This window comes from Amblyomma maculatum, chromosome 1, assembly GCF_055883805.1.
Source record: "Amblyomma maculatum isolate TAMU_Amacu chromosome 1, ASM5588380v1, whole genome shotgun sequence".
Classification (NCBI taxonomy): domain Eukaryota; kingdom Metazoa; phylum Arthropoda; class Arachnida; order Ixodida; family Ixodidae; genus Amblyomma; species Amblyomma maculatum.
In genome coordinates, this window is record NC_139344.1 from 11,638,294 (window position 1) to 11,664,635 (window position 26,342).

Genomic DNA, 26,342 nt, shown 5'->3' on the forward strand with positions numbered 1-26,342 from the left:
AAAGTCCGAACGGGGAGACTAAAAATGAAATCGACTTCATAATGTGTTCAACCCCCGCCATTATGCAAGATGTAGAGGTAATCGGGAAGGTGCGATGCAGTGACCACAGGATGGTGAGGTCCCGAATTAGCCTAAATCTGAAGAAGGAACGCAACAGATTAGTAAGAAAGAAACCCATCAACGAATTAGCGGTGAGGGGGCTGAGGGCAGAAGAGTTCAGGATCTCGCTACAGAATAGGTATTCAGCTCTAACCGAGGATGGCGACATTACCCTAGAAGCAAGGAACAATAATTTCAGAGATATCATTACTGAGTGCGCGGTAGAAGTAGGCGGTAGGACAGAGAGGATACCGGTAAGCTGTCTAAGGAGACGAAAGATTTGATTAAGAAACGCCAGAGAATGAAAGCTTCCAATCCAACAGACCGGATCGAATTGGCCGAGATATCAAAGCTAATCAATAAGCGCAAGGTGGCCGATATAAGGAAGTATAACATGGAGAAAATTGAGCATGCTGTAAAGAACGGGGGAAGCCTTAAAGCGGTAAAAAAGAAATTGGGCATAGGCAAAAACCAGATGTATGCGATAAGGGACAAGGCGGGCAACGTCATCACGAATATGGACAAGATAGTAAAAGTAGCCGAGCAGTTTTATACAGATCTCTACAGTAGCCAAAGTAGTCAGGACCGTAATGAGATTGGCGGTAGGGACCAACATTCAGACGTTCCACCAGTGACGAAGGACGAGGTCAAGAAAGCATTAGAAACTATGAAAAGGGGGAAATCAGCTGGAGAGGATCAGATAACTACGGATTTGCTGAAGGACGGGGGGGATATCGTGTTAGAAAAACTGACCTGGTTAGAAAAACTGACGCAGTGCCTGGTGTCATCGACGGTACCGGAACCATGGAAGAATGCAAACATTATCCTCATTCATAAGAAAGGGGACTCTAAGGACCTTAAAAATTACAGACCAATCAGCTTACTGTCTGTTACGTATAAGGTATTTACTAAGGTAATCGCTAATAGAATCAGGACAACCTTAGACTTCAATCAAGCAAAGGATCAAGCAGGATTTCGGAAACGGTACTCTTCTATCGATCATATCCATACCATCAATCAGGTGATAGAAAAATGCTCGGAATATAACCAGCCCTTATACATAGCATTCATTGATTACGAAAAAGTATTTGACTCAGTTGAAACCTCGGCGGTGATGCAGGCATTGCGAAATCAGGGGGTAGACGAGCGGTACGTGAAAGTGCTGGAAGATATATACAGTGGCTGCACAGCAACCATAATTCTGCATAAAGAAAGTAACAAAATTCCCATGAAGAAAGGTGTTAGGCAAGTAGACACAATCTGTCCAGTACTATTCACAGCTTGCTTAGAAGAAGTATTCAGAGACTTGGAATGGGAGCAGTTAGGGATAAGGGTAGATGGAAAATACCTCAGTAATCTGCGATTTGCTGATGACATTGCCTTGCTAAGCAACTCGGGAGATGAACTACAAATAATGATTGATGACCTAGACAGGAAAAGTAGAAAGGTAGGCTTGAAAATCAATATGCAGAAGACTAAGATGTTCAACAGCCTCGGGAAGGAACAGCAGTTTGCATTAGGTAGCGAAGTACTGGAAGTAGTAGGCGAATATGTGTACTTAGGACATGTAGTAACCGCAGACCCGGACCATGAAAAGGAAATAACAAGAAGAATAAGATTGAGATGGAGCGCATTTGGCAAGCACTCGCAGATTATGTCTAGCAGCTTACCGGTATCGCTAAAGAGGAAAGTATATAACAGTTGCATCTTACCTGTACTCACCTATGGCGCTGAAGCGTGGAGGCTAACCAAGAGAGTTCTACTTAAGTTGAGAACAACCCAGAGGGCTATGGAACGAAAAATGGTAGGGGTAACATTAAGAGATAGGAAGCGTGCAGAGTGGGTCAGAGAAATAACTCAAGTTACCGACATTCTAGTGGAAATTATGAAGAAGAAATGGACATGGGCAGGACATGTAGAGCGAAGAGAGGATAACCGATGGTCGCTTAGGGTAACAAACTGGATTCCAAGGGAAGGAAAGCGTAGCAGGGGGCGGCAGAAAGTTAGGTGGGCGGATGAGATTAAGAAGTTCGCAGGGGTCAAGTGGATGCAGCTAGCACAGAACCGGGTTAAGTGGAGAAATATGGGAGAGGCCTTCGCCCTGCAGTGGGTATAGTCAGGCTGATGATGATGATGATATTTCTGGGATGTCCAGCAAAGGACCTTGAAGAAAGATTTGCCGCTGAACCCTTATGGCATCAGGTTTCTACCTACAGAGCGGGACGAGGCACCATTTGACCTGATAATGCTTGTGGGCCTCCATAGCATATGGCGGTCTCGCATGGCCTGGTATCACTGTGACCCAGATGCTAGACCGGCGCGAATATCTTTTCGAGAAACAATGAGTAAGTTTATTTAGGTGCTTAAAGCAGGCTCATCTGTTCCAGATTGGTTTTCAAAGGTTGAACCTTTGACCCATCTGAAAGAATTTAGTATGACAATCCCTAACCGAAGTGGGAATGGGCTGCTTGCATACTCATCGAGTTTTGTGTAGTTCATGTACTGAACGTCATTTGCCGAAGCCCGGCAATAAAAAAAAAAGAAAAAAAAAAACGTTCCGTAGTGTAGTGGTCATTACGGGCGCTTTACACGTGAAAGGTGCCCGGTTCGAACCCGGGCGGCACCACTTTGCTATTTTTTTTTCCTTACACAATCTTCTATATATTAAAGGGCCTCACTTGATCTAACGGTCCGGGTCCGTAGTGTAGTGGTCATCACGTTCGCTTTACACGCGGAAGCTCCCCGGTTCGAACCCGGGCGGAACCACTTCGCTATTTCTTTTTTCAGTCAGTACACGCCGGACGACCCGCACACCTGTCGAGTGGACTCGAAATTTCGTAAGCGAGAACGTTTCCTGTATTCATCTGTGTATAATACGGTAGAAGGTGAGCACCGAGCGGTTCGGTTATCTTGTGTTTCTCAACGAAATGGCAGCTCAACCTGAAGTAACACTTCGATTTGCCACGCTTAATGCAAGAGGCCATGCAGCGAGGCGACGTCAGTATCAACTGAGTCGCCTCATGCTGGACAACGATTTGGACGTGATAGCAGTGCAAGAGACTGAGGTCGAAAGTGAAGCTCAGACAAACCGCATGGTCGAACCGTTTATAAATCGGTACAGTGTATGTGTATGCCATTCTGTTGGTACATCGGGAGCATACATGGCAGTAATTGAATTACAGTAATGAAATTACTGTAATTTAATTACTTTTCTCGGTAATTTGTAATGTAATGAATTCCTTTTTCGGGTTGGTAATTTAGTAATGTAATGAATTACTTTTTGGTAGTAATTTCGCAGCAAAAGTAATTAATTCTCTTCGAAATTACTTTTACTAAAATGCGCCACTACTCCTTCAATAGACGACGAAGTAGAGTGCCGCGAAAGCAGGAACGGCGTGCGGCAAGTGAAGCCAGCGTAACGGATCGGCAAAGGGGGACGAGTTGTACAGAACAGTGCGTCTGAGACCTTAACCATTCTCCAAGCAGCAGGATACAAGGCGTCAAGGGAATGCTGGAGAGATGGTGCAAGAAGGCTGGAGCTGAAAACTAGTATGGAACGCGGCGTAGTGGCACTCCCTGTTGCGTTGGCTAGGGCACAGTGGTGCCTGGTTACACTCAACACCACGGGGCGAGGGAGGATTGGGGTTGGGCGAGATAGGCAGAAGGGTCCATGAAGTGAGGCACCGGGGCTTGAGCATTACTGAGCAGTGAGCACAAATGTGCCGACATCGATTCTTGGGACTGCGGAAGCAATAAATAACCTAGCTTCTCGGGCCCTTCAAACGGCGGAGACAGCTCTGGGCCAGCAAGACGCTGGGTTTTCCGGTCATTTCAGGACCATTCGACCATGTTTTTTTTTTTTTTTTTTGTGGTAGTCTTGTTTTTGTAATCGCACGTACTGTAGGAGAGAGAGAAGGAATAGCTCTATGGGACAGAATATGGCGGGAAGACGAATGAATGTTGGTGCTTCGCGTCTGGAGAACAAGTTGTTTTGCTTACTAGCTTTGCTTAGTTTTTGCATGGATGGAAACTAGAAAGCAACTTAAAAGTAATTAATTACTCAGTAGAAGTAATTGTAATGTAATTTCATTACTTTTTGGGAGCAGTAATGAGTAATGTAATTTAATTACTTTTCTGGGATTTTCAGCAAAGTAATTAGTAATGTAATTTAATTCCTTTTGAAAAGTAATTTTGCCATGTATGATCGGGAGTGTGTGCTATCTTCATCCGCAATTCTTTAGGTATTGTTGAAGAATCTGTTGTAGTTTGTAATACTGGACGTTTTGTTATGTGTGATTTTTCATATCTTGATTTACAGTGGCGCGTACTGTGTGTGTATGCCGCAAATAAGGAAAATGAGCGCAAAGCATTCTTCAAAAATATTGAACCTTATTTGAATTCTACCAGATATACGATCCTTCTAGGTGATTTCAATTGCGTGTGTATGCCCGAGGACAGAGCTACTAACGCGATCATTCGGTATCAAAGTTCGTTGCTTCTGAGCTCATTCGTCCAAGAGAACAATCTCGAAGATGTTGGGAGTGCTCCGTCAGGAGGAATCCGTCCTCAGTTCACGCATTTCCAACAAGCCAGCCACGCATGACTCGGCAGAGCTTATGTGTCGGCTATCTTGGTACCAATGATTAGTGAATACTTGGTTAAAAGCATCGCATTCAGCGATCATTGCATGGGGATGTTTACAGTAGGAACTAAGCCCAAGAGATCCAATTTCAACTGTTACCTTTGAAAACTAAATGTAAAGCTGCTTAGTGATGAAAGTTTCGCGCGTACAGTACAAGAAAAACTTGACAGTGTGTTTATGGGCGACAATAGGGACATTATAAAGAAATGGGAGCGTTTCAAAGAAGAAACAAAAATGAGCGCAATCGAAAGAGCATGTGCACTACGACATAACGAGAAAACGGAGGAAAAAGAGCTTCAAAGTCGATTAAATTCATTTCTGCGGCTAGAAAACGCACAGCCAGGCCAGTTTGCAACAGAAATAAAAGAAACAAAAAATAGACTAGAACTGATAGACAAGAAAAAATACAAAGGTGCTATCATATGCGCACGCGCAGAGCGGTTGTGGCTAGGTGAGTCGTCAACAAAGCGGTCCCTTTGCGACGAAAAACGATATGCCGTCAAGAATGAGATTAAAGAGATAGACTACAAGGGAGAAAAAACTCGCGATTTCAAGACTATTCAGCATGAGTTTGTTGATTATTATGAAGAACTGCTGGGTCATGAGGCAAACTTGCAAGAAGGCTTTGAGTCAGATTTTTTGTCGCTGTTGCACATACTAGGTGATGAAGTTAAGCTTAACCTAGAGGCACCTATTAGCGTTATTGAAATCGAGCGTGCTATTGACGAGTTGAGCTCTGAAAAGGCACCGGGACCAGACGGGCTTAGCGCAGATTTCTACAAAGCCTTGAAGAGTGATATGGCGTATATTTTTCACTGAATAATTCAAGAAATGTATGAAACCCACATGATGCCTCCGTCTTTCCGAAAAACCCACATTGTTTCCATACCGAAGAGTGATGATCCCGCCAGCCGATTCTCAGTAAAAGCTTATAGGCCCATAAGTCTCACAAATGTAGACTATACGATTTTCACGAAGGTTTTAGGAAGAAGATTGCAGAATGTAATAAAGTCTATTGTTGACCCGCACCAAACGTGCGGAATAAAAGGTCGAACGATACATACAAACATTCATGTAGCACGTAGTATTCTAGAATGCTGTGATTTATTTGAGAAACGTGTAGCCATGTTGCAATTAGACATGGAAAAAGCCTTTGACCGCGTTAGTCACCATATCTTGTTTTCTAACCTTTAACATGTGAATGTTGGCCGCGTTCTTGTTGAAGGTGTTAAAATGGCATATGCTGGTTGTACGGCAAACATCGTTATTAATAAGCAACTGAGTGAAAGCATTACTGTTCGTACTTTAGTGAGACAAGAATGCCCTTTGTCGCCGTTGTTGTTTGCTCTGTATCTCGAACCATTCTGTCTAAAAATTATGTCAAATGAGAATGTCTATGGCTTTGCGATATTGTCCACAGAAGTTAAAATCCTTTCTTACGCGGATGACATTGCAATCTTCTGCGCAGATAAAGATAGCGTAACAGAAGCAGTGAAAGAGGCAACTAGGTTTTACAAAGTCTCAGGAATAAATAAAACTTGAAATTTCTCCAACCAACACTTTTATTTTGTAAAACCCGACGTTTCGGAGCCGGCTGGGCTCCTTCTTCAGGGGTGCATGACGCGGGGCTGCGTGCAGCTATAAGTAAAGGAATGGTCGAGGGGGAGAAGAAGGGGGGGGGGGGGTAGAATGGGGAGGGGGTGAGATGTGTGTGAAAGAAATGAGAAGGAAGGAGGGGGGTTTAGACGAGTGAGGGTGCCGCAGGTGCAGGTGTGCTCGCTGGCGACTTTTTTCTTTTCTTCTGTGAAGTGGCCAGGAGAGAGCCAAGACCTTGCAAGTATACAGCAGGGAGGTTGCCTATTGTCCGGTTGATGTTATTTGCGGTTGACTGTATGTGTCATGACTCGAGGAGGCGTCTTTTGCGGTAATTGGTCTCGATATCCAGGATGAACGTTTCTTCGAAATTTATTCTGTGGTCGGAATCTTCTGAATGCTCAGCTACGGGGTTGCGTTCTCTTGAAAAATTTCGTACATCGTTCTTGTGTTGCCGAATTCTTTCTTTTAGGTTTTTTGTTTCGCCAATGTAGCTAGCATCCCAGTCGGCGCAGGGAATTTTGTAGACAATGCCTTGGGCTCTTTCTCTTGGTGGTCGATCTTTGGGGAACGGTAGCAGGCTCCTCAAAGTGTTTGAAGGCTTGTGCGCCACTCGAATTCCCTCTTTTCTTAGAATACGGGCGATGGTTTCGCTGGCGCCTCGGACATAGGGGACAGTGACGCACTTTTGAGATGTAGTTGTTTGCTGCTGGTTATTTTCTTCCCGGGGCCTGTCGTTGCTCGTCTAAACCCCCCTCCTTCCTTCTCATTTCTTTCACACACATCTCACCCCCTCCCCATTCTCCCCCCCCCCCTTCTTCTCCCCCTCGACCATTAGCCCCGCGTCATGCACCCCTGAAGAAGGAGCCGAGCCGGCTCCGAAACGTCGGGTTTTACAAAATAAAAGTGTTGGTTGGAGAAATTTCAAGTTTTATTTAGTTATCAACCCAACCAGACAGGCAAATCTGTCGAAATGTTTAGCTTTCAAAGTCACAGGAAGCGTGATAAATTGGGAAAAGTGCTTCGGCTTTTGGCATGGTAACTGGGATTCTGCGCCTATCATGCACGAAGGCTTTCAGTGGGCAATGTCACCTGTTAAATATTTGGGAGTTCCGCTAAACGATTATAAAGAACCAGCAAAGTACTGGGAAGCAGAAATTGAACAAGCGCGTGAAAATACGCACAAATGGGGTGGCCGAGATTTTTCTATTTTTACTAGAGCCACAGTATGCAACCTGTTTCTAGTGGCCAAAGTTTGGTATGGGCTTCAGGTATTGTGCATGTCACGAACCAGTGTCCAGCGATTGCACCGAGTGTTTGCAGTGTTTATTTGGGGGTCGAGTTGGGAGAGGACAAGCCGCACAAATCTTTTCCGATCTGTGAAAAGCGACGGCCTGGGTTTGACTCATTTGTTCATTAGGCAACTTGTGTCGGGATTTATGTTCCTTCGGGACCAAAAAGACGCTTTCTTGCGGACAGTAATGCAACTGTGGCTGGGTGAGGCATTACCAGACTTCGTTGGATCATCCAGCCCTGTTAAACACACGAGGGTCAGAGGTTTTCTCTCGGAGGTTGTTTGAGCTTTTCAATTTTTGAAAGTTCGCTTTTCAGTGCAATACCTTACTGAAGTATCGAGGAAAGAACTTTACAAAGCACTCACTGATACTATGTTACCTGTTCTTGTCTACCGGGCCATGTACAGTGTAGGTCAAGGGAAAAATGTACTGAAAATAGTAAAGAGGATGCCTCGGTGAAAACCTTCTTTTTTCAACTGCACAGTGGCACACTACTAGTGTAGCCCTGGCTTCATGAGAAGGGTATTTTTATCCCATGGTCCATAAATTGGCTAATTTGTAGAACACCGGAGACGGTAGATCACATGTTTTTTCACTGTACAGACTCTGTATTTCATTGGGACATCTGCAACGAACGATTAAAAAGTTGCTTCCGATATCGCCTTACGGAATACGATTTCTACCTGTAGAGAGTGGGGACGACATACCATATGAAATTGTCATGCTTCTCAGCCTACACAGTATTTGGAGAAATCGAATGGCATTCAGCCACGCAGACGAGACTGTACTCCCGGTCAAGGAGTACTTTATAAAAAGCATGTCTTTTATAAGAGGTGTGCTTAGGGCCCAAAATGAGCCCCCCGAGTGGCTCTCAGTAATGGACGACCTTGTACAGCTTAAACACTTTTAACGCGGTAGCGTTAAGGAGCTCGTGTCGCAGAAAAGCCGGTGTTGTCGGCGTCGGCGGCGTTGTCCGTGAGCGATAAATCCCGGCATGCACTTCATAAATAAAAAGCAACTTCTAAGATGGGCTGGATGGGAATCGAACCAGGGTCTCCGGAGTGTGAGACGGAGACGCTACCACTCAGCCACGAGTTCGATGCGCGAAAGCGGTACAAAAGCGATTCTAGTGAATGCGGTGTTGCGTTAGAAACGTGCCGTAGAACGTTATACTGCGGTGTATATCGGTAATTATGAGCATGTTACTTACAAAAGTCGCAGTTACACGAGTAGCGAAGTACGTTTCCGCTACATTTCTTCTGCGCTCTGCGCACATGCAGAGCCATCTTGCGTCAAACACAGAAGAACCCCTCCTCGCAATGTGCGGCGCTGCCCCGACACGTGGCGCGCCACTCGCCCCTGAAGTTTCGCCGTGCACCCTCACGGGTTGTAGAATCAAGCGCCTTTCCTTTCTTTAGATCACTATCTTCGCTCACCCGCTTCTCCCCTTCGGGCCGCGCAGGTACCGGTGCGAGGATGCCCCAATACCCTTGCGTTTAATAAGTTTTCTCGACGAGGTGCAACGCTATCGCGTTCCACTCTTGAAGGCGAAGCTTAAGCGTCCTCCAAATTTTAATCCTGTTGCGTGAGCGAGGTAGATTTCCGCTCGCGCCTTGTACTTGTCAAGTGATGTAGATGCTGTACAGATGAGTTTTTTGTGTTATATTCCAATGTGGTAATAAAGAAAAAAAAAGTTCCGTAGTGTAGAGGTCATCAGGTTCGCTTTACACGCGAAAAGGTCCCTGGTTCAAAGCCGGGCAAAACCACTTTGCTAGTTTCTTTTTCCTTACACAATCTTCTTCTATATATTAAAGGGCTGACACCTGATCTAACGGCCAGTTCGCTATCCGGTTCCGTAGTGTAGTGGTCATCACGTTCGCTTTACACGCGAAAGGTCCCCGGTTCGAACCCGGGCGGAACCACTTGGCTGGTTTTTTTTTTCCTTACACAATGTTCTATATATTAAAGGGCTCACATTTGATCTAACGGCTGCTGCGTTATCCGGTTCCGTAGTGTAGTGGTCATCACGTTCGCTGTACACGCGAAAAGTTTGAACCCGGGCGGAATCACTTTGCTAAATTTTTTTCCTTACACAATCTTCTATACAATCTTCTATATATTAAAGGGTTGACACTTGAACTAACGGCCACTGCGTGATCCGGTTCCGTAGTGTAGAGATTCTGCTTCCGGCCACGCTAGTGAACGGACGCAGGATGCAGGGCTTCTCAGGAGCGGCTTCGGCGGCCCAGCAGGGCCGCGGTAACAGGAACATTGCCTCGGACAACGGGTATCAAGTTGTTTTGCCTAGTTAGCCAACAGGGCGTTTAGTTTTGAATACCGTTTGTCTACATTGCGATGTTAGGGCCCACCCGTACATGGCGTACGAATTCCGCGACGCGCTCGCCGAATTATCGCTTCTGTCGGATGTGATTGCCGTCGGAGCCTACCGCATGAGCCATGTGTAGGCGATAACTTTGAAGGACGAAGAAGCGGTGAAAAAGATAGTCGACAAGGGTGAGCTTCTAGTGAAAGAGTGCCGATGTATCGTGATTGATCCTGGCAACCAAGACGTTAGCATGAAAGTGCATTGGCTGCTGCACAGCATTCCCGACGACGACGTACGGCTTGCCTTCGCGGCATTCAGGAAGGTCACAGACGTCGGCCGAGAGCGTTGGCGTGTGCATGACCTGACTAATAAGGGCTCAACTACAAAACTGGTCACCTTGAAGTTGAAGCCGGGCGTAAAGCTCGACGACCTGCCACACCAGGTGAGCGTCGCCGGCGAGTTGGCCCTCGTAGTCCTGCCAGGCAGGGCTCCACTCTGCCCTCGGTGCCGTGGCACGGACCACATTCGTCGGGACTGTCGCATTCCTAAGTGCAGTGCGTGCTGACGATTTGTTCATGAGAGCAGCCTGTGCGAGCGGACGTATGCTAACGTAACAGGACCAACAACCAGCGAAGACGCCTCAAACCTGCTCACGGACGAGGCGGACATGGAGGAGGCGGCATCGGCGGCAAGTGTAACAGCGGAAGTCGCCGGTAAGGCGGCGGTACCACTGCCGCAGCAGGAGCCGCCCGGAGCTGGTGCGGTCACTGTAGACCACCAACGGCCACCTTCGCAGGACTCTTTGACCGTTCCAAGAGCAGAGTTAAAAACCTCAGATGATTCTGAGCTGCCCACACGCACTTCAGAACCTGAGGATATGGAAATCCTTACCAGTTCAGCCTGCCCGACAGCGGGGAAATGTCCACATGACATATGACCCTCAGTGTGGGGACGCAGGAGGACGGCGGGGGCAGAGACAAGCCACCGACCAAAGCCACAGGTATGCGGAAACATACCTTGAGGCCACGACCGAACACGGTCGATACTCGGCAGGCGGGTAAACTACCTCCGTAAACATGTTCTGTATAGCTTAGGTGGTTGGGGGGTTTCCGTAAACGCCATGGCTGTCACCATGAGCGATTCGTTGTTTGTGTCTGGACTAGGAAAGAGGCGCCAAGGTTACTTTGATTGCCGTTTTTGTACGGTCGGGTTTCATTTATTTATTATTATTTTTTTTTTTGCTGCCAGTCGACGCGCTTATCATCACAGTATCATGAGCAAACACTCTCAGGCTGTTGTAACGGGCACCATTCTATCGTGTAGCCATGGCGGTTAGTATCGAAACATCGCTACGGGTAGCGACGTTAAACATACGGGGCCTAGGATCAAGAAGACGACAATATCAGCTGAGTCGCCTTCTGTTAGATAATGACTTGCCTATAGTAGGAGTTCAAGAGACAAAAATTGAGAGCCAGGAGTTCACACACCGAATGGTGTCCAATTTTCAAGCTCATTTTGACGTGTGTATTTCTCACGCGATTGGCGGATCAGGTGGTTGAGCTATATTTATACGAAAAAACTTTGGCATCATGGTGCAGTCAGTGTTTTCATGTGACAGTGGGCGCCACTTAGGGGCTGACGTAGTCTTTGGCGAATTGGAGTGCCGCGTTATCTGTGTATATGCGCTGAATATTGACATGGAGCTGCGATCCCTCTTTAAAACACGTTGAGGCGTATATAAACTGTCAGAAAGTGGTTATACTGCTGGGCGATTTTAACTGTGTGTGCAATGCAAGAGTACAGAATTGTTGAACACGCTGGTGCATGAATATGACCTTAAGACTTTGGTAGCGTTTTCGCCAGCGGTACTCGTCCGCAGTTTACCCACTTCCAGCGAGACAGCCACGCAAGGTTAGACAGATTTTGTCTCTGAGGAATTGGTGCCCTGGTGTAGTGAGTACAAAGTGAAACCCGTCGCATATAGCGATCACTTCTTGGTAACTGCCACCTTTGGTAAGACGCAGAGCAAACGAGCCTTTAGCTGGGACTTGTGAAAAATGAATGCGCAGCTGTTGGATGCTGAAGCTTTCGTCGACACAGTAACGAAAGAACTGAAAAATGTGACAACAGGCGAGCCAGTAAGCTACGCAATTCGTTGGGAAGAGTTTAAGCAGAAAGTAAAAACAAGAGCTATTGAAAGAAGTATAGTGTCATCCGACGCGAGCAGAAAGAAGCAGAAACAAAGCTTCGCCATTAACTGCAGTTTTTTGTTAGCATGGAAAATGCCGAACCTGGTCTGTATGTTAACGAAATAAAGGAAGTGAAAACTGAGCTTGAAAGGATAGATACGGAGAAACACAAGGCGGCAGTAGTGAGATCAAGGTCACAGAAGCTTTGGCGGATGAAATGCCAACCAAACGCGCTCTTTCAGACGAAAAGAGAGACGCATGTCAAAAGGAAATCCGACAGCTAGCTATAGGTGACAACATTACGTCGGACAGAAATGAAATTAAGCAAGAGATTGTCGAGCACTTTAAAAAAATTCCAAGTCATCCACGGGACCATAAATATGGGTTCCAAAAAGAATTCCTCCCACTGATGCCAAAGCTTGACAAGAAGTGAAGACACAACTAGAACAATCAATTACAGAAAGCGAAATAGAATGTGCAATAAATGGCCTAGCTGCCGGGAAAGCACCTGGGCCTGATGGCTTAGGGGCCATTTTCAATTAAACATTCTGCTCTGAGCTAGTCCAATTACTTTATCATGTCATTAACGAAGCGTATAACCGGAAAAGACTGCCTTTGTCCTTCACAACTTCACATATTGTGCTAATCCCAAAGAGCGATGATGCTCAGAAACGTTTGTTGCCAGGGTCATATCGCCCAATAACTCTTGCTAATGTCGATTATAAAATATTCACCAAAGTTCTTGCAAGGCGACTGCAAGGTGTTATTAAAAAGTTGGTTGGGCCATACCATAGTTGTGGCATTAAAGGCCGCAGTATCACGACAAATGTTCACGTGGCTCGAAGCGTGTTCGAGTGTTGTGACGCGCTTGGCGGTCACGTCGCGATGATACAGCTTGACCTTGCAAAAGCCTTTGATCGTGTCTCGCACAAGGCATTGCTCTGCATGCTTGAACACACGAACGTGGGCAGTGTCATTACGGAAGGTGTCAAGATGGCTTACAAAAAATGCACAACGCTAATTATTGTTACACCGAGCTCCCTGATAGCTTGTGCGTGCTGTCGTCGACGAGACAGGGATGCCCGCTATCTCCACTGCTGTTTGCCGCTTATCTTGAACCACTCTGTACCCCTCTGTTTGGCCATTGAACATATTGCATGCATTACAGGATATAAGCTGCAGGAAGCAGAAGTTAATATTCTGGCGTATGCGGATGACATCGCGGTGTTTTGCGCAAACAAAGCGAGTATAACAGAGACAACTAATGTGGTCGAAAAGTTTTGTGATACAACTGGATCCCAGATAAACTGGGATAAGAGTCACGGCTTCTGGCACGGTGGTTGGGTAGACACACCAGAAACGTTTTGCCGGCTGACATGGTCAACCTTACCAACACAGTACCTAGGGGTGCCTCTCGGAAATTATCACGAGCCTGAACCATACTGGATAGATCAGGCATTGGGAGCAAAGGAAAAGGCCGACGGGTGGCAAGGCAAGCAACTTTCCATGTTTTCAAGAGCCACTGTCTGCAACCTTTTTCTGGTATCAAAAATTTGGTACGTCATGAATGTGTTGTGTGCTTCAAGGGTGAGCATTCAAAAGATACACCGGGTTTTTGCTATTTTTATCTGGGCCTCGATTTGGGGAGCGGTCCAGTCGAAATAATTTGTTTTTGCCTGTCAAAAAAGGTGGCCTTGGCTTGGCTCACTTGTTTTTGCGATAAATCGTGTCACGCTTTGTTTTTTTTTTTTTTTACGCGATCAAAATGATACTTTTCTCCGCACAGTTGTGCAAGTAAGGCTGGGTACATTTCTCCCTGGATACGTCATTTCGATAGTTCAGAATATGTGCGAAGGTGTGACTGGGTACCTGCGTGGAGTAGTTTTGTCGTACAGGCTTTTGGATGTACGCTTATCCCAGCAGTACCTGTCCACTGTTACAAGGAAAAAAACTCTATAGGGACCTTGTAGACGCCATGTTGCCTGTACCTTTGTACCGTTCGACACATCGCGGAGGCCCCGGACAGGACGTCCTAAATAGAGTGAAGAAAATGCCTATACTACCATCAGCCAAATCGTTCTTTTTCAAGATCCATACCAACACCCTCCCAGTTAAGAAGTGGCTTCAAGATAAAGGAGTCTTCATTCCCTGGAAAACCGACTGCCCTTTTATGCAAGCAACCGGAAACAATAGAACACGTATTCCTAGACTGCTGGGACCCGATCCTTTTTTGGGATGTCCTTCGAAGAACATTAAAAAAACAGTTACCCCTGGATTCATACGGCATCCGTTTCTTGCCTGTGAATAACTCAGAGGAAATACCGTATGACCTGATTATGCTCCTGGGCCTCCACACTGTGTAAAAAACTCGAATGCAGTCTGAACACGCGGATTTGGTTGTTCGCCCGGTCCGCGAACATTTCATTGAGGGCGCTGTGCGCTTGAGAAATGTGTACGGCGCACTGCCTGATTCACTACAATGGCTATCTGCACTTGAGGAACTGATGTCACTCAAAATATTTGAAAGTCGTGTTAGTCAAAGCGTGGCCAGCATGTTTTTTCTTGTAACCTCTTGATTTGAACGTCTAAATCGGCAATAAAGGAAGTAAAAAAAAGGTTCCGTAGTGTAGTAGTCATCACGTTCGCTTTACACGCGAAAGGTCCCCGGTTCAAACCTGGGCGGAACCACTTTGCTAATTTTTTTTTCCTTACACAATCTTCTATATATTAAAGGGCTGAGACTTGAACTAACGGCTGCGGAGTGATCCGGTTCCGTAGTGTTGGGGTCATTCCGTTCGCTTTACATGCGAAAGGTCCCCGGTTCAAAGCCGGACGCACCAGTTTGCAAAAAAAAAACTATTTTTACACAATCTATTCTTCTTTAAAGGGCTGACACTTGGAAAGTAAGGTACGTTTCTTCCGCCTGTATCATTGCAAGACCTTACCACAAGGAAGCTCACAATGAACGAGGAGAGGCATCCCTATAAACTTTGGCCACCGACGCAGTTTCTAATGCATGAGTAATACGTGTTATTCAGGATCGTCGCAGCATGCAGCAACAAAATTCTTCGTCCTGGTACAGTGAAAAAGTATGACCGGCGGTTTCACTGTGCCAACGAATGTAATATCGTGTAAAAGCGTCCAAACCTTGACTGTCTATCTTCTTTTAAGGATTTTCAGATCTAAATTTGGAAGTAAGTCTCCAAATTTCGTCGGTAGACCATCTCTATTTTGTGGGGGGCCACGTCGGTTTAGAATGTATAGATCAACTCAGTTCTCGAATTGGGCAAAGGTGGTTTGGAGGTAGCTAAGCCAAATCTTGGTTTGGGGTGCGCCAGGCAGGTTTCGGGAGTGGCCAAATCGATTTTTAATGTAAATTAACATAATTTTCCAAATAGTCATTGTCAATTTTCTGGATGGGCCACACAAATTTTTGGTGTGGGCCAAGTCCGCTTTTGGAGTGGGCCAAGTCAGTTCGGATCGTGGGTCAGGATTGGACAGTCAGTTTTGGGGTGAGTCACCAAAATTTTGAGGGTGGGCCTAATCCATTTTTGTACCTGTCCGAGTCGATTCGAAACGCAGGTAAACTGAATTTTCGAATTGGCTAAAGGCAATTTTCGTGGTAGGTCCCCCAACTTTTTGGTGTGGACCAAGAAAATTACAGGAGTCCCCAAGCTGGTTTCGAACGTAGCTGAACATGATTTTCCAATTGGATCGTCAATTTTACGGTGGTGCGCCCAAATGTTTGAGGTGTGCTAAGTACACTTTTCATTATCGGTGAAGGCATCTCCCATAGTCCAGTTTTGACGCGGATCAAATCGGTTCAAAATATAGGTGAACTGAGTTCTCGAATTGTACAAAGACCATTTTCGGGGTGGGTCACCAAAATTAGGAGTGCCTACGCAATTGCTTTGTCTACGTAACCTAAAAAGCAGTCAAATCCATTTGTAAAGGGCCGAATAACAATTCTGGGGCTAGATATAGAATTGTGTCACACTTATAACGTAAAATGCAAAGCCAGACCGACATTTCCGCCTAGTCCATGTCGAAAATGAACCTTGAAATGAAATATACGCGCAAAAACAACGGCAAATCATTTTTAAATTATTCCTGCTTAATGACCAACGCACGCGATGACTAAAGCTATTAATTTCCATTCCATTGCGTGCCATCTTTCTCACCCCTTCTTCAGCAGGCCGATAAGGCCAGTAATGGTGAAGCGGTTGTATGCACAGCTGATCACGGGAAAAAAAAAAATGTCGCATCAAACTAGAATTGGATCAGGGGTTTTACTTGATAACAATTCAGTTGATTGTTCCTTGTTTTGTTCGTCTGCTTTCGGTGATGTCAGGGTTGACAAGTGATTCCACATAGAAAATGTCTGGTTAGCCTAAGAAGAAAAAGAAAATTACCAGGAACACGAATCATTTCATAACGGGACCCGAAGGCTGTTGTAATATCTTGGTCATTCAAATATTAAGTTATTTTAAAGCTATGGCATTCTCCAGATAATCCGACGTCAGCCTATCTGCCTTTCCTCCTCCTCATGTTCCTCCTCCTCCGACGTCAGCGATATCGGCGTCGGTATTGTGAGCGGAAAATTGAGTGGTAGTCGGGTTGTGTGAAGTCATGAGACCCTATGAGGTGGCCGCGTTGGTAGGAGCTGCAACCTCCGCCTTTTCCTTTGCGCTGGAATGATGAAGAAAGTTCGGTCCCTTTGGATCTCGATTAGAGTCAACCACCCTGCCTCTGAGCCACAGTGTCAGGTTGGTACGACTTGATTAAAGCGGTGCTTTATGCCATCGGTTGAGTGGTCTTTTACGTAATATCGTAGCTTACGACTGTACGTAGAAAGGGTATTTGCGAGATAACAGAGACACAAGTTAAGGTATGATTTTTATAAGCGAGTAGTAGGTTAAGTGTTATACACGATTGCGGTGCGCAAAGGCAGCCGCAGATGGAAGTCATTAACGCTGTCCCGTCGCACCCTTAACCGCGAAGCTTTAATGGGTCGCTTTTCAAAGGAGGCGGAAAGGAAGGCGCCCATGTGTTGTACGATGTCAGTGCCCGTCACTCCGGGTAGTTGAAATTTGGGGAACCCTCCGCAACGATGTTTCTCATAGTCTGACTCGCTTTGTGACGTTAAACTCTATAAACCAAACCAAATCCATTTTTTTCTCTCGTTTCCTACAGATAGCCCGTTTGAATTGATGCGCCTGTCTTCGAAGCCCTGGTTCCAGTTCATCATGAATGGTGTCTTGAGCGTGGCAACATTTTTCTTCATGAGGTAAAAGTATAACCAAAAGTGCCATAAAGCCTGTTTCTGTGTAGCCAACAACGTCTTTCTGAAGAACGTTACTTAAGGCGAAAGGCTCACGAGACGCGAAATCTGAGGGGCGGAAGATGTCCGCAAGGGCTGCCCGCGAAATGCGTCGTGCAAAACGGGGTCCCAGTCACGTGATCGCGTGAATAACAAAATGAGAGCAAGGTAATCGTGTCCATGCCATGGGACTCGAACCACCATTTATCCGTGCCATAGCTGAGCGTGCTTAAATAACGAGTCCGTAATTCTCTCTGCAGTAAAGACGCCGGAGGGCACTGAGGGAAAAGAAAACAGCAGTCCTGGGGAGGAGTAAAAAAATGTCATTGGTGTTGCGGGAGGGCATCACCGCTGGAGGGACATGTCAACGGCGGCAGCACGCTCGCAGCGCTCTCGTGTGCCTTGAATAAGCCGCTACATGGGCTGAGAGCGTCGTCCCACATCGCTATGGGTGACGGCGCACCAAGCCTCAGTCGCGGGCGGGGAAGATGAGAAAGTACGTTGCGGCGGAAGAGTCTAGAGCAGCTTGAAATGGCGGTCGTAGTAACCAGCGTCGGGAAGTGGACATCGAAGATATGTGCTGCAGTGTGTGCCGGGAGAATTTGATGTCACGGAGTGCGAAGAAAAAAATGTAAATAAGTTTAACGAAACGTCCAACTAGGCTCTCGCCTACACATTCTTGGAAAGTCCTAACCATGCATCCTATGCAGTTTTTCTCAGTGACGTTGAGGCCCGTTTGTCCAATGATGTATTTTAGAGACAGGCTGCCAGTGATGAAGTTATGGGGCTCATCGTCGTCGCAGGCATTGTACACGGCAGTCTCTAGCTATTCTTTTAAAATAACCGGTGTTTAAGAGAAGACCAGCCATTCTGCGAGCTATGTTACTATGATTTCGAACTAAAAGTGTTTGACTAGCCATTTAATTAGCGCGGCCTGATTATTAGTACCAAATGCGCGTTCGTAGCCATGAAGAGGATGCCATATTAATTGTAATGAGAAAAAGCATTTCTACAACCAACGTTTAAGATTTCGTTTCCATCATAGCTTGTGACGCAGCAGAAACCCCTGCTCTCTTCGCATTAAACCAATTCCAGCGCACGACGTGTGCAGGGATTGCGGCGCAAATGCAACGTTCACTGTGACGTCTTGCAATAGCTATGGCGGCTATTTCGAATCATCCGCGCATTTTGCTGCGGTGGGTACTTTATTCTTGCTTCCTCATTTTTTTTTTTTTTTTCAGAAACAACGGCCACATTTTTGGCGATGGTTTCTTTTTGTGAGGCGCGCAGCTATGAAGCAGAAGGAAAGCCATGCGGCGGTACATTATTCAAGACGTTTCGGATTGAGTGCTGTAGGCACTTGCGTTTCCATTGAGCTTTCAGTGCACCTTGTGGGCTGGGGCTCTGCTTTATGCAAAGAAAGCGCCACATTTTTTTCAGTCTCCGGGTGGCTGTAAAGCGAATTTTTCTTGGCTGTAAAAACTGATACATTTGTGTCTTCGCCGCTAAGAACTCGTCATTAGTACAAAATAAAATTTGTAAATTTGCAATAATTAGCATTTCTCGGTATTACTGACTTCTGTATGGCTAACAATTTTTCAGCTAAATAGACCCCTTTCGTTTTCAATCACCATGTTTTAGGAATTTATTAAGTGTGCGCTGAAACACTTAACATATCTATTTTCTTTAACGTGTGTAATAACTGTTCCTGGAAATGTGTTCGCTACATAGATTCTCCTCGCACCGCGTTTCTTAGTAATCATACGAAGTTATCACGTTGTCTGAATTTTTCAATATTGGCATCGAATACAGGTCGCCCTGAAAAAGTGCTATGCGCGTCATCACCATTTCCTTAAGAAATGTATTCATTTGTATAACAAAGCTTTTTTGACCTGAACAGTCAATGTGAGAAAGCAGATGCGCAAAAAGACAAAAAGGATTAAATTTTGTACGCAATTATTTTGGCACCAACGAACACTGGGGCCTGTGGTGCCTATGTATAGCGCCTATGCGAGCATATAATCACCGAAGTCGACTGCATGGAGAAGCTATGATTCGCGACGAAATAAAATTTTCCCTTAATATGGCGTCCTTGCGACAGTCATTTGCGCCACCTTTCAACTCCGAATGCTGCGTATGCCTCAAGGAAGCTAGTTATTGCCTGAATCCATTCCTATTTTTCTTTTCTTTTTCAGCGGTTTTGCTCTGTCTTTCTCCACGACTCGTTCACAGCCAACTTTGCGCGCCTTCGTGGAAGCAGTGATGCGAAGATACATTAGGTCAGTTTGTGTCGTTGCCTGCAAACAGTTTTCTTTTGCTACTCAAAGCTTTCGACTTTGCCTGTCTTTCTCTGTCCTTTCACAATGAACCAGTCTCGTTAGATACTCAAGAAGAACGTTTTTAAGCAAGATTTATATTGTTTAAGTTTCACTTCATTCTTAGATCAAATATTTTTCCCAGAAGTTACTTGGTCGCCTAGTCGCAAACGTGCGTCCTTCACTCCTGAACATGAAAAACATACTGGCTGCTTCTGCGGACATATTGAGATATTTCCAAGACTGACTTTCTGTAGTAAAACGATAGCTTCTTCGGTAAATGAGTCCCACTAAAGGTGGTGAGAAACCAGGCGAGGTTTGCTTAGCTAGTCGATTGAGAGCAATAGCTCACAATCATAATAATAGCAACGCGGCACGTCGTTGTTACAGATAGCTAGTTGAATAGGCATATAATTCTTCAGAATTATTCTGCACCACAAATATTTATGATTCTCTAGTTGCATACATACGAAGCCGCATACCGAAAAGTACACACAGTCACGCCCACGAGCGCACACCACTCAGTGGCGTTCTCTTCAAGGGCTATTTTTCAATGACACCCAAGTAGGAGCAGCTAGAGGGGGAGTGTCGTATGTGGTGACAGTATCCAACAACCGGGAATGTGATAAGCAGTCCGTGACCTCGCTTGCGTCCTTCGGGCAAATATATTTATTGGGTTCCCGTTTGCGTGGACATAATTGCCATTCTATCGAGAGTACCAAGAAAACGGGCACCTGGCGTAGTACGTCGGCGAGTGAGTGTATTGAGTGCTAAGTCCCGAACTGCCTCAGAAAGGTGCTAATTATTTGTGTCCGAAACACCACGCTGACGGGAAATCTTTACCATCAAAGCTTGTCCCGAATCTGCATACAAGTATATGGTGTGCGTTCGATAATCGCGAATTCGCGACATTAAGTGTTAAAGATTATAGAACATTTGCCGACACCGTTCACTGCGTTTTTCAATGTATGCTGATTTAAACATTGTACTAAAAATCAGCAGTGGCTTGGAGCTTTCGCGTACCACTCCAGTGGGAAAAAGCAAGGCAAAAGCCTCTTGTCTTGCACAAATGGCAAACTCTATCTAAGCTTGGCACACGTCTCTTTGCAGACTGACATGTCCAATGATAGTAACTGTATTGGCTGCCTTACTTCTACCTCTCGTCGCCGACGGTCCAGCGGACTCGGAGCTGCTGTCGGAACAATTGAGCGGCTGCTACACCACTTGGTGGGCGCTGTTAATACACGTTAACGACTTCATGCCTCTACGCCAAATGGTAAGCGATGCAAAATATGCTGGTTATGACCTGTGAAAATGGGACATATGTCAAGGATTTAGGCCAGGGCGTTATAAAAAATAACAGTTAGTTTTGTGACAATACTTAGAAACACCTCACAAAGGGAAGATACCTAATTTTCGGAAAGCATTTCGTCTCGAGAACAGCCCTCCGGCATCAGCATTATGACACCCCGCCTGGGTGGCGCAGTGGTTACGGCGCTCGACTACTGCTCCCAAGGACGCGGGATCGAATCCCGGCCTCGGTGGCCGTTTTTCGATGGAGGCGAGAAGCAAGGCGCCCGTGTACTGTGCGATGTCAGTGCTCGTTAAAGGATCCCAGAGGGTCTAAATTTCCGGAGCCCTCCACTACGACGTCGCTCATAGCCTGAGTCGCTTTGGGACGTTAAACCCCACAAAACAAACCATTATGATGTCCCGCTTTCTAAACCCGACTTTTCTGACGCGCACACTATGCAGTGAACGTCCCCAAATACAAGAAATACAAGTTTGCGCCCATGTCCACTGTTATGCATTACGGTGATCGCAAGTAGATTTCGAATCTAGAAGGCAAATTTGCTGGACGTAATCGAAGCTGGCGTTCAAAACAATTGCGTGTTTCTCACACGTTCTGTCAAAGTATCAGTGTATATGTCAATTCATTACCCGCACGGTGGAAGCAGCGCAAATGCTCTGCTGCGCGGTCTTTAACACACCGCCTCATGTGGCCTATGTCGTGTATACGAAATTTATTTGACCTGTTGCAAGGCCTACACATATACAGCCAGATCTACTGGGGCGGTGTGTTGACGCAGCAGAACATTTGCTGGCATTAAAGGAAAAAAACATTTGTCTCAGCATTGCACCCACAGTAGAGGGTGTGAACCAAGGCTTCACGAGATAAAGATGTTGAGCAACAGCGGCAATACGAAGACTCCTGAGGTGTTGGACGATTTCCATATTAGAAAGAGGGGGAGTGAACGTGTTAGTGACACGTCCGTGCTTCTTTTTACCAGGGTACTCATGTACCTTGAACGGGTTTTAGAAGGGGCGCTTTTTATCTGCCTTTCATACTGCGCATGTCTTGGTTCCTCTGTATATTGCAGCCGCCGGCATGCGGCCTTATCACTGGGACTGCAAAGCACGGAACGAACTTGCGTTCTTTGTTTATTCATGCTTGGTGTTGCTAAACGCGGTTTTATCATTTTCATTGTAGCTTGAGATGCACCGACATGTGTCTCTAAGGGTTACGGCAAGCACAAGTATTCCGTATTATTCCAGATTTTTTAAGTATCGCTTAGCTGGTTTATCTCTACGTTTCTGCACCGACTTTAAATTGAGCACTGCCGAATGCATCGGGCGTTCTTTGTCAGGATACCTTTGATACCTTTGTTTTGAAGCCGGCTCATTTTTAGCATACGTTTTACTGCACCATCTCTCCTCCAGTAAAGCCGTTCGGGGGCTGCAGGTAATTGAAAAAAAAAAAAATATATATATAAAGCAAATGTACAATAGTTAAATTCTGGAAACAAAGGCTACGAAAAGTGAGATTTAAACAAACAAATAGCAGAGTAAGGATGACTTTAGAAACCAATTTTTTATTGCCCGGAAACGTAACATGGTTAGTAGCCTTACATAATTCGGCATTAAAGCTCTATGCTGAGATATGAGTACTCAAAGAAATGACGAGCGGCACCTGGTGTTCTTTGCATGTAGAATACAGCAGCATGCTAAGCTTATTTCATTAGTAATTTTCTGCTAATACTGTCTTTTTATTCATTGCAGTGCTTAAATCACCTCTGGTATGTCGCTGCTGACATGCAGATATTTGTTGCCGTTGCCCTCCCGTTGGCGATGCTCTTAAAGCGGTGAGCAACCGTGAGCTGCATGCATGGTTGATGAGAATTCATCCATAAGACGTTCGTAAGAAAGCGCATTTAATCCCCTCGCCCCCTCCCTTGTATTCCGTAATTTTTTTCAGAAACAAAATAGTTGGATTTGCCGTGGGTGCACTCGTGGCGACTTCATTCGCAAGCTTAGCTGCGGCACAAACTTATGTTTGGCGTCTGTTTCACGGCATCACATTTGGAAGCAACGATGTAAGGTACTGATCAAGCAATTTGCATTTTAGTAGAAAAAAAATTAAAAAGACAGCAAAAACTAGACCCATATTCTTCAAAGAACATTCGGCCGGACATCTTGAAGTGCGTATAACGAGCCCTTTATTGCTTATATTTTTCCGATGCTCACAGGCGATTTTCAAGAACCTTGGAATACATTCACTTCAAGCCCTTCGTTCACATTCCAACGTACGTATGCGGTACTGCGTGTGGATTCCTCGCCTCCACTGTGAAGGAAAAACGACTGTGCCAGGTAATATGCTGATACCGTAGTAGCACTTTATCAGTCATTAGTCTCAAAAGTGAGAACACTTACTCTAAGAAAGGGCACTCTGACGCTACGAAACTATAACTTGTTAGTAGAAGATGCGAACGTAGTGGATTATTAGGGTGAACAAAGTAATCTGGCGTCACACGTAAAAATGCACATAGCACGAAATAAACTCCTTCAGCATTAAGTACAGCTTCCAAAGCGCCGGACAGCATGCTGTTTAAGTATGACAGCGATTTAATTCTTTGACGTCGACGTCGAAAGCGTTTATTATTCAACCCATGAACCTTGCCACGCAGTATACTCAGCTTGAGCAAATGAGTAAAGCCGTAGGCACCGATCTTTTTTTTTTTTTTATGGCATTGCATCAGAGGTAGTGAAAAGTGGGTCTGCTTGGGCATTTTCTTCAGAACATGATAAAATTCTATAGATTTTAAGCCTTTATTTTTCTAAATGATCAAAAAATGGAGTTTGAACCAAGAAAGTGTTCAAGGGGCTTTTTTTTTTTTTCATTGTTGCAATTATTTCGACTCTTTTTCACCCTCGCGCAGCACTTCCATGTATGTGCAAAACCTGCTTTCCTTTGCTTCTACTACGCAATATGGGCATTAAACATCATAGCCAGCCTTTAAAACGTTCAGGACGTTGTTAGCATATGTAGCGCTTGATCCAAAGTTCCTAACAAGTGCGCCTTCAGTCCCCTCTTCCACCTTCTCGGCTATCAAAATAATTTTGCAAATAATCTACAAACACAGCTACGTGACGGACAGCAAGCGTTCGAAGGGGTTTAAAGTTATAATTATGTAGTGTGCCAGCCTTCGTTGTTATAGCCACTGACATATGCCTCGCGTGCTGGCGCACCCAAGGACGAAGAAGTTGGTCGCTGTCTTCGTGATTCGCTACGCCTGACCTTTTCTTTTCCTCTACCCCTCCAATGAAATCCCCCCCCTTTTTTTACATGTAAGCATACTTCAAAAACTTTCTTTGCTGCCCAATTCTTGGCCGGTCCCCCTCTGTGAGTACGTGCCATATGTTATTTGAACAACAACGACGCTCTACTGCGATTCCATACTGAGCAGCTGGATATATCTGGGTTGACTAAAAAAGGTGCTAAGGTGCTGGGTACGTTCCCATCCACCCTGGAACCAGGAAGCCGCACAATGCCCTCCACTTCCACCATGCCGGACGAAACCACCTCGACATCGCCGTCCGTCCCAGCCACGGTCCTGTGTTCTGGCGTTCTACGGCAGCGTGATCCATGCCTCTTCAGTGGCACGGCCGACCAAGACGTCGAAGATAGGTTGTCGGCGTATGAGCGTGTCAGCAGTTACAACAGATGGGACGACACAATCAAGCTAAGTAACGTAATCTTCTATCTGACTTATGTGCCGAACCTCTGGTTTCGCAACCGTGAGGCAGACCTGCCATCTTGGTCTGCATTTAAGAAGAATTTTGCGGAAGTGTTCGGCCGTCCTGCAGTTCGCAAGCTCCGAGCAGAACAACGCTTGCGTGAGCGCGCTAAGCATGCCGAAGAGACCTTCGCCAGTTATATAGCAGACATCGTTGACCTGTGCAAGCATGTCAACCCACTAATGTCCCAAGCGGATAAGATGAAAAAGATCATGAAATGCATTTCTGAGGACGCGTGTCAGATGCTCTGGGCGAAAAATCCTGCCACCGTCAGTGACATGATCACACTTAGCCAGAGCTACGAAGAGCTCCGTAAGCAGCGTGCTTCTACCCGGCGGTCTGGTGTTAGCGACGACGCCATCTCTGCACTAGCCCTAAGCGGTTCTACTCCATCAGAGGACAGCCCTTTGATTCCGCAGATGAAAGCCTTCGTTCGAGAAGAGGTCACCCGCCAGCTGTCCCTGATCCCTCAATTACAAGATACTGGGCGCCTTGTTCCTGACATAGCTCCGTCTTTGGCCCATATACCATACTGCGTGTCGTGCAAGACCACATCGCTGATGTCCTGCCACCCAGTCCCGTGCTGCCGCTCAACCCCGTGCAGCCGCAAGTAACGGTACCATTGACGTACACTCAAGTTGTGGTCAGGCCGCTAATGTCATCTGCATCTGGCTCCTACCAGCCCGCCCCTTCCTTCCATCCTCCGCCTTTGGCTGAGCCTGTATTCCAGGTCCTTGTTCCAAGGGTACGACGACGCCCCACAAACCCTTGGCGTACCGCGGACAACCGGCCTATCTGCTACTCTTGCGAGCTGCCGGGTCATGCTGCACGCCTTTGCCGCCAACGCCTTCCACCTTCTCGCCCTGATCTCTGGAATTGGTCCTACGATACCGAGCAGCCCTCGCCGAGAACTCCGCCTGGTTCCGACTTTGTATCTCGCGACAATCAAAGGAATACCACTCGCCGCTCATCTTCCCCTCGTCGCCGTTCGCCGTCCCCGCTTCTACGACGTTCTACCGGCGCTGTTGAGGGAAACTAACAGTCGCAGTTCCATGGGGCACAGCACTTGGTTCGAACTCTTCAAGTCTTCCATGTTCTCCTGCTGACGTAATACAAGTGTTTGTCGACGAAGTCGCAATGCTCGCTCTTGTCGACACGGATGCTGCCGTTAAAAAAAAATTGCGAGAGCACTGAAGAATCTGCAGTGGAGGAATGCAAAAGCCTGAGCGTTGCTGCTGCACGCGGTACATCGCGCTCCCCTTGTCGGACACAACCAGGTTTCCATTGAACGCATCAAAGTTATCCGGCGTTCTATAATTGGTTTACAGAAAAGGAAAGGCGCAGTATCTGTCACTCGCGAAATCTTGATGGCACATCTCGCGGACAAATCTCGGCAATGCGAAATTTTCAGCATGAGCCTAGAAAACCTTAATAATTGGTTCGCAGGAAGGGAAAGGCACAGTATATGTCATACTTGTTTCTGTGCA

At 46.0% G+C, this 26,342-nt stretch overlaps 1 protein-coding gene and 3 non-coding genes across 4 annotated transcripts in view; all 4 read left to right on the forward strand.

Annotated features, from left to right (window-relative positions):
• Positions 1 to 26,342, forward strand: part of LOC146201660 (nose resistant to fluoxetine protein 6-like) — a 76,356-nt gene that overhangs the window by 43,364 nt on the left and 6,650 nt on the right. The window contains exons 4-9 of the mRNA XM_084599133.1: positions 17,338 to 17,431; positions 19,660 to 19,743; positions 20,890 to 21,055; positions 22,840 to 22,922; positions 23,036 to 23,158; positions 23,307 to 23,427. Of these exons, the coding sequence (XP_084455259.1) occupies positions 17,338 to 17,431; positions 19,660 to 19,743; positions 20,890 to 21,055; positions 22,840 to 22,922; positions 23,036 to 23,158; positions 23,307 to 23,427 (671 nt within the window). The remainder of the gene's footprint in view (positions 1 to 17,337; positions 17,432 to 19,659; positions 19,744 to 20,889; positions 21,056 to 22,839; positions 22,923 to 23,035; positions 23,159 to 23,306; positions 23,428 to 26,342) is intronic.
• Positions 2,793 to 2,865, forward strand: TRNAV-UAC (transfer RNA valine (anticodon UAC)). Its single transcript has one exon. It is a non-coding gene; the product is annotated as a tRNA-Val (tRNA).
• On the forward strand, positions 9,479 to 9,551 carry TRNAV-UAC (transfer RNA valine (anticodon UAC)). Its single transcript has one exon. It is a non-coding gene; the product is annotated as a tRNA-Val (tRNA).
• On the forward strand, positions 14,760 to 14,832 carry TRNAV-UAC (transfer RNA valine (anticodon UAC)). The gene has a single exon. It is a non-coding gene; the product is annotated as a tRNA-Val (tRNA).